The following is an 8,845-nucleotide window of genomic DNA, read 5'->3' as shown; positions in this document are numbered from 1 at the left end:
AAGTGTGATTTTATCTTAGACTTCTGGCCAAGATGGAGGCATGGGTAGACACACTATGTCTGCTCACACAAACAAAAGAAAGACAACAATAAATTTAAAAACAAAAAACAACCAGAACTGCCAGAAAATCTAACTGTAAGGAAGCCCAACAACCAAGGAGTTAAAGAAGAAACATTCATCCAGACCAGTAGGAGGGGCAGAGATGGCAGATGGGCAGAGAGGACTCAAGGCAAGGCAGCACCTGGAGGACCAGGGTGGGCGAGGCAGCAGCTGGTGGAGCGGGGGTCCCACATTTGCATGTGGATAAACCTGGAGGAACAACTGGGGAGCAAGACAGACTGCATAACCCAGAGTTCCAGTGAGAGGAAAATAGAGCCTCAAAGCCTCTGACTGGAAAACACCTGTGGGGGATTGAGGCGGCAGGAAAAACTCCAAGCCTCATAAGACAGTTTGTTGGAGAGGCCAGCAGGGTCCTAGAATGTACACAAAGCTACCCACCTGGGAATCAGTACCAGAAGGGCCCAATTTGATTGTGGGGAGTGAGGAAAGTGATTGAAAACCAGCTGAGAGTGGAGCAAGTGGTACTCTTCCTTCTGAAATCCCTTCTGGGATTCCCTGTCCCACAAACAGCATCACAACCCAGCGACATAGGTTGCCCCCCCACCACCCGTGAACACCTAAGGCTCTGCCCCTTACTATGTAACAGGTGCACTGAGACAAAAGGAATGGCCCAAATGAAAGAACAGATCAAAGCTCCAGAAAAAATATAACTAAGTGAGGAATAGATAGCCAACCTATCAGATGCACACTTCAAAACACTGGTAATCAGGATGCTCACAGAAATGGTTGCATGTGGTCACAAATTAGAGGAAAAAAATGAAGGCTATAAAAAGGGAAATAAAGGAAAATGTACAAGGAACTAACAGTAACAGGAAGGAAACTGGGACTCAAATCAATGGTTTTGAGTGGAAGAGAGAAATAAACATTCAACCAGAGCAGAATGAAGAAACAAGAATTCAAAAAAATGAGGAGAGGCTTAGGGACCTCCAGGACATCTTTAAATGTTCCAACAACCGAATCATAGGGGTGTCAGAAGGAAAAGAAGAAGACCAAGAAATTGAAAACATAATGAAGCAGAGCTTCCCCAATTTGGCAAAACAAATAGATTTCCAGGAAACTCAGGAAGCTGAGAGAGTCCCAAGAAGTTGGACCCAAGAAGGAACACACCAAGGCACACCATAATTACGTTACCCAAGATGAAAGATAAGGACAGAATCTTAAAACCAGCAAGAGAAAAGGAGACAGTTACCTACAAAGAAGTTCCCATTAGACTATCAGCTGATTTCTCAAAAGAAACCCTGTAGGTGAGAAGGGGCTAGAAAGAAGTATTCAAAGTCATGAAATGCAAGGACCTGCATCCAAGATTACTTTGTCCAGCAAAGCTATCATTTAGAATAGAAGGGCAGATAAAGTGCTTCCCAGAGAAGGTCAAGTTAAAGGAGTTCCTCATCACCCAGCCTTTGTTATATGACATGTTAAAAGGACTTATCTAAGAAAAAGAAGATAAAAAATCCGATCAGTAAAATGACAACAAAGTCACAGCTATTAACACCTGACCCTAAAAAAAAGCAAAAACAAAAACAAACTAAGCAAATAACTAGAGCAAAGATTGGAGCAAAGATTGGAGCAAAGATTGTTACTTTATCAGTTAATATTAGTCCACAATAGACTGATAAGTCAAGTTGCATACTGTAAGATCAACCACTAAGAAAATAATTTTCAAATGAGAACAAAAATCAACAGAAAAATTAAAATAGTACCCTAAAAATGTTTAACAGAAATGGAGGGACCAGTAAGAAGAAAAGAGAAATGAAAACGGAGATGTATAAAACAATAACAAAGTGGCAAATGTAAATCCAAACCTATCAATAATTCCATTAAATCGAAATGCTCACAGAGGGTAATATCACTTAGAATAGTGGTAACCACATATTTTAGATATTTATCTTTTTAATCCTCATAATAGCCCAATGGGGTGGCACTGTTCTTGCTTCCATTTTAGACATGAGGAAACCAGGGAAAATCCAGACTGAAGAATCTGCCCAGGTATGATAGAGCTGGAAAACAAAAGAGTTACTTGGAATCAAAATGACTCAAACAATGTGAAAAACCTAAATTCATCTGAATAAAGATGTGAGTGCAGACGCTCAGCTGGGGAGTATTTGGGAAGGGGGGAAGCGTGCTGGCCTCTGTCCTTCAGTGCTCTCTGAGAATTATCCCAAGTTGTCTTCACAGTGACCCTTCCAGGCAGGTGGCACTGTTAATTCTCTTCACAGGTGAAGAAAAGGAGGCACAGGGAGATTGCCTTGCCCAAGGTCTCACAATAAACGGCAGCGCCAGGATTCAACCCGAGTTATCGGCAGCAGAGCCTGTGTGCACATTATGCTGGTTTTTCCTCCCAATTCATCAACTCACAGAGCACATGGGTAAGAGGAATGTGCAGGCAGCTCTGCAAAGGGCACGGAGTCCCGGAATGGAAACCTGGAAGAACAGAGGCTTGGTGTACGAGCCATTCCTGTTTTAACCCTCGTGATGGGCCGAGAGGTCTGGGAGTGAATTATGTAAGTTCCAGATCATTCATTCATTTGTTCACTTGTTCATTCATTAGAAAAAAATATGACTCTCAAGCTTCCTTCTTCTTCTTCACAGGAAAGGGCTGGGGTAAGGCATCACAAAAAACGACAGTTTTAATGAGCACTTCATATACTCCTCACATCCACCCTGTGAATTAGGTGTTACTGAAACCATTTAGTTGATGAGCAAGCGGAAGCTCCATCATAACACCTGTATGTGGTGGTGGTAAGAAGTGAGGCTAGGTGTGCCTGACCCCAGTGTCCACCCACTTCCTCCTGTGCCTGGAAGAGGAGGGGGTCACGGATGTGGGCCAGGAGCCTGGCACCCATCCAACTGACGGTCAGGGTTCACTGTGCTCTATGAATGCAGTTCATCATCTTGGTCGTAGGTCGTCAGTGGTGAAGCATTGGCAAGAAATGGAGCTTAAAAAAAAAACCAAAACACCTATTGCTTTTGTCTAATTTTTTATTTGAACATCAAATAGATTGAGAAAATTGTTTACAAGTGCTTGAGCATCCCATTGGATTCTTTACTTTTTAAAAGTGCAAAAGAGGTTTACAAGTGTGTTTCATTAAACAAAGCAAAGCTGCAACGAAACAGAATCACATCAGCAATGGTATGCGTCAGCAAGAGGGCATATAAATCCATCAAACACAATTTGGCAATTGAGCCTTTCCCCATAAAACAAGAGCTCTACACTGAAGAGTATGTAGTGCACAAAAAGCATTATTTTTAAGTCATGAAAGAACATAAACTGGCATAATGTCACTTATGAATTCAAGTCTCTGTAACCAATGACCTCTCTGTGGGTGCAAAGGGGTCCGTGTCTCAGGCACCTGCTCATGGGGCTGCATGTTGTCTCCAGGGGACACAGCTCTGTGCAAACACACTCGAGATGGGTTAAAAAATGGCAGCATTTACATATTTTAAAAGTTCAGGCACATTTGGATGTGAGAAAAAGAATAGAAATTTTTCTTGAATATCTAAAAGACAGTGCAAAAATTGAAGTGCCATAATAGAGGCAGCCGTTGCTTAGAAAACAATTGAAAATGACTTAGAAAGAGGCCACTCTCACTTAAGTCCAAATGGAAAGGAAACGCGGCTGGAGTAGTCACACTAATGAGAAGATGGGTGCTTGGACCCGCAGTGAAGTTCATTCGCTACAGCCGAGGGTAAGCGTGCAGGGAGTTCACCTAAGGAAGTGGGAGGTGTGATGTGGGCCGTCCTCCCAAGACTTGCTCCAAAGAGAACTGTGGTCGCCTCCTAGGCTAGTGTATGACTCTACTTGCCTTCAATAATTACTCTCCCAAAGCAGATTTGCTGGTGAATATTAGACATGACTCTGGCCCTAGTGACCATTCCCAGTATGCACAGTTCATCTCGGAGTTGGCATAAGATTTGGAATAGAAAAAGATCTGGGATGGGTTCCATCTAGGGGTACCCTATACCGACGGCCTACATCAATGGTCATGTGACTCTATAAGACTTTAACAGGTGAGAACACCTGGATGGGACCCAAAGTAATTTATCATTAAGTCCCTCATTTGTTCGGCACTGGGAAGGCATGAGATATTGACCTGGCTCAACATACTTACAAAGTTTTTAGGGAGAACTAGTCTCAGATGGCACTTCTTTAGGGATTTTGTAACCTATGTGGGGTGTTCTCTCTGGATGAACTAGCTTCTCTGGTTGTTGCATGACCGCATTACAGAATCGCGACAGCAAGCCTGGAGCTTGGCAATGGCCAAAAGGAACACAGGCTGCTGGCTAGTCCTTGGACTGGACTGCAGATGCCGCCAGTTCACCCCTGGACCTCGAGCTGTCATTTTAGAAGTGGCTGTCAGATAGTGCTAGCTATCCGTGGTTTACAGGGCTGAAGTCTGGACCCTGATGTGCACCCCAGACACCAGTATTCATCTGCCTACAATACTTTCCAGACTCTTATTACCGTATTTCCCATCCTCCAAATTCCTGAACCCACTTCCCCACAGCACCCAAACCCCCACCCCAAATCAATCATGTCCTTTAAACTCTAAATCGCCTCATTGTGGAGGGAAAACACAGCACGTTCCCTACACCCAACAGCAACATTAGCTACAAAGTGTCAGCTGTCCATTAGTGGCACTTCAAATAAGAATAAAAAGAGATTTCTATAATCACTTGAGACTCCTGGGCTAACATTCCAGCCTTCTGGTATTCTCTGCCCATTTCAAATATAGTAGTACCTTCATATGAATACAAACACATCAGATGAATCATGTAAAACCCTCCACTGTAGCATTGTTTGGATTTAGCTGGTATTATATCATCTATAGTCCTAATATTTTTTGTCTGTTTTTATTTTTTTAAAAGAAAATCTAAGTATAAACATTAAAAAGAACCCACTGACCCATTAGCTACTGTCCAAAAATATTACTACTAGTATTTTGGTAAAGCAAAATTAGCTGCCCTGAATAAATTTTCCTTTTCAGGCATAATCTCTGCTACATAAGATTGTCTATCACTCAATATCCAACAATAGGCATCTGGATTAGTGCGATTTTTGTCTACTGTGGATATAAAAGTTGATATGAAATGTGATCTTCATTTAAATGAATAATCACCAGGACTTAGGCATCAATGACTGCATACAAAAAAAATGAATATTTTTGTTGATTTTGCATGTTAACCCAGTCAAATCAAATCCAGAACAGAATTACTACATTCAATTGTCTGATAAACAAGCATTGCAATTTCAAAAAATATATATATTATACTATAGAAGGTGCTTCTTACACAAAACAACAACAAAAGAATTATGTTCCAAACATATTCTTAATGACAATACATAAAATTGCCCCCAAATTTAGATGCACATATCTGGAAAAAACTACCCCTTTTAAAAAAAATTTTGCCCTTCCGGATTCCCAGTCCCGTAGCGACCACCGACCGGGCAATTAGAAATGAGTGAAATCCACCTCTTGAAATAAGCATCCCCAGAGAATCCCTGGAAGCTTGGCTGGGTTATTGGCTGACACACCACCTCTCAGCAGGGTTCAGATTATAGACGGTGAGGTCACTGGAGGAAACTAAGCTTCCTTTTCAGCTGAGAAGAGGAAACCCATAATTGCTCTCCCAACAGGCAAAGGTCCTAGACGAGGCTGCCCTGTGGATGGAGTGAGACTTGCTTTTTCTGTCTATAGGTCAACAGATACCTGTGGCCCAGTTCTCGTCTCACTCTTCTGGGTTAGACAGTTTAATGAGATGAGCTCTGGGGGAAGTTTTTTCTTCCCCGACTCCCCCAAGCCCAAACCTTTGTATTTGGAAGATGTCTAAATAACCAAGGGCACGTGTAGTCTGGGCAGGCCCCAGGCCACAGGGTAGGGAGTGCTGCACTCCAAAGCCCCCTCCCTGGCTTCAGAGTGTGCTTGGCCAACCGCAGGGTACAGCTGTCCAATCAGGGCCACTCGGGGAAACGGAGAGGAGCGGGCTGCCCCGTGGACCCCAGGGCAGCCTGCAGGGCCGTGCGGCATTCCTGGGGCGCTGCAGCCTATGGCAGGGCTACCCTGAGCCTCACAGGCCCGTCCAGTGTCAACCGTTTCCTCCCTGTCCTCTAGTACCTACAACGGTCATGTACATTTACAATTTTAGCCCAGTGCCCCAGGGCTTACAGTGTCACTAGGGTGCCCACTCATTTAAAGGGCTTTTGGTCGCAGGCTGGGCACTCTCCACAAGACTAATTCATGTTCAGTGTAAGTTACGTGCCAGGAAGATCCAAGCAGAGAGCCCCCCGCTACAAGAGCGAGACCACATCGCAACAGGTCCTGAAGCGGACTAACTGCAGGCCGTGCAGGGAGAGGGCTCTCTTTCATAACACAAAAACAAAAAAAATTTAAAAAACGAGAATTTTATCCTTCACAGGAATGCTGGCATGTGGGGAGGTGACTTAACTGGGATCAGCCTGCTGTTTTTTCATAGGTCCATGGGAAGCGGGAATTAACTGGGACCCGAGACCTGTGCGTAGTGCTCTCAAAAGCCAACGTGAGAGTGTGCAGCAAACCTGAAGGTGCAGTGTGTTCAGTTGACAAAGTCTTGACAACTAGGGGATCTTCCTTCCCTGTGGGCATCCTGTATTCCTACACAGGGAAATGAATAGACAATCACCGAATATTCGGCTATAGCCAAGCAACTGAGCCACAAAGTGTTACTTTAATAAAATGATATGTTACTATAGGAATACAAGAGGACACTGTAATAAACCCTTGATCTAGCTTTCTCCAAGTCAGCAGTGAAAGGAGCCACTTCCCATTCTTTCCTGTGGCTTAGATTCATTAAAAAGTGCTTCACAGAAGTGAAATGTCCACTCTCCAGGCCTGGCTCTCAACAAGGAGCTCAAATGCCCAGGCTCATCTGAGCCCCAGCTCCTAAACTGAGTTCAGTTATGAAAAGCTACAGGAATCCTTATGTTTAGTAATGTAGCAAAGGGAGAAAGAGAGCTGTTACAAAGAATTTAGCCCTGGAATCCCTTTGGCTGTTCCCAGAAGAAGGGGTGCCGCTAAGAACTGAGCAAGCAAACGAATGGCCACTCATGTTACAAAGCCATAGTGGTGGTTGCATGCTGGAGTGCGTTCAGGAGCAGACTTTGCTATCGTGGTGGACGACGTGGGTAGAAGGCTGCGGGGATTCGCAGAAACTTGGTGGAGCCAGGGGGCTCTTACATTGTGGTGGGGAAACCCTCTGCCTCCCCACTGATGTAATACGTGTGCAAGGAATGCGACGAAGGGGACCCCTCAGTGGCCACCTGGCCTTGGTGCAGCTCCTCCATGGGGACGCTCCCGCGGCTGGTGGGGGAGCGCAGGCGGTGGGCATCCAGCATCTCCAGCAGCAGGTCGTAGAGCGGCACCACGTTCTTGCACTTCATGTTGTACAGATGCTCCATGCCTTTGTTACTGTGGGTGGGAAGACGCAGAGAGGACCGCTTCAAACCACCGCAAACCCTGAGCCTCCTAGACGGCAAAGGTAAAAACTCCAAAGACCCAGGCCCGGCCTGCTTCCTGTTTAAAGAGCCACTTTAGGGTTTATTCCCTCCTACTAAGTCAAATGAGAATCTGCTTTCTTCTATCAGCTTATATCTCAACAGAGAGCCGATGAGATACGCAGCCAAACAGGGGATGTTTATTGAAACGTGGGAAACAGTTCAAGAAATCCCCTTGCTTTAAACTTTCAACTGGTTTCCCACTGAACTCCAAATAAAACCTAACTGTCTTTCCCTAGCTCTGTAAGGTCCAATGGATGTGGCTTCCTCCCACCGCTCTCCCCGAGTGCACCCCCGAGAGCCACCCTGGTTCTGGGCTGTCCCTTGAAGAAATGGAGCTCCCTTTACTTCCGGACTCTGGGTGTCTGCACTCACTGTTCCTTCTGTCCGGCATGCACTTCCCTAAGAGATTCAAATGCTGCCCCTGTGAAAAAGGCCTTCTGCCACCCCAATGGCCATGGCCTCCATCCCCTGCAGCTTCAGCTGCCCCTTTGGACATTATTTTCCTCCTTCCCTACCTGAGACTCTTCTACTTATGTTTGTCTCTATTTATATTTATTCCTGACCACCTAAGTGCACGCTCGTGCACACACACACAGCAACATGCACACGGCCAGTTCCATGAGGGGCAGCGATCTGACCGTCCTGTAGGCCTACCCCAGGGTGGAGAACGGGGTAAGAACCCAGAAAATAGGGAGCAAATGGACACAGGGAAACACGGGCGCATGGCCTTTCTCCTCTAACCACACTCCTCCTCTGCCTTCCTCCACCAGCCCCACCTCTGCTCTGCCCGCACCACACGACTGGGAAAAAAAAAATAGAACAACTATGATCTATCTTGAAATTTTAAAAAAGTATCATGACTAGGCAGGACTGAGGGAATTCCCTAGAATCTATCTGTATCTTCATCAGGGGAAAAGTCAGCTCAGCTGGAGACCTGCCCTGAAAGCACAGCATCAGAGCTACTGAGGCCTTACAACACAACCTACATTACAGGTTCAGGGGGTACTTTGTTGGGTTTTTGTCTATTTCTTTTCATTTAAAAGGGGCCTTAACGTGACATGCCCCCTGGTTCTGACACTGTCTTGCTTGTGCAACCTAATGAATCACATTTATAATCAGATGAAGCCTGTTGTCAAATGCTCTGAGCAATCACATACGGCTGCCTCCAAGCTTAACAAAATAGAGTTCTGTGAT

General features: G+C 45.1%; 1 protein-coding gene across 4 annotated transcripts in view; it reads right to left on the bottom strand.

Annotated features, from left to right (window-relative positions):
* Window positions 1-3,090: 3,090 nt before the first annotated feature.
* ESR1 (estrogen receptor 1) overlaps window positions 3,091-8,845 on the bottom strand; it is a 371,393-nt gene continuing 365,638 nt past the window's right edge. For all 4 annotated transcript variants that reach the window (XM_037050835.1, XM_037050982.1, XM_037051062.1 and 1 more), the window contains exon 9: window positions 3,091-7,562. In XM_037050835.1, coding sequence (XP_036906730.1) covers window positions 7,328-7,562 — 235 coding nt within the window. In that variant the 3' untranslated portion in view covers window positions 3,091-7,327. The remainder of the gene's footprint in view (window positions 7,563-8,845) is intronic.

Source organism: Sturnira hondurensis, unplaced genomic scaffold (genome assembly GCF_014824575.4).
Source record: "Sturnira hondurensis isolate 20B ecotype Veracruz unplaced genomic scaffold, ASM1482457v3 Scaffold0000167, whole genome shotgun sequence".
Classification (NCBI taxonomy): Eukaryota; Metazoa; Chordata; class Mammalia; order Chiroptera; family Phyllostomidae; genus Sturnira; species Sturnira hondurensis.
Note: the sequence above shows the minus strand (reverse complement) of the source record. Positions and strands in the feature narration are given on the sequence as shown.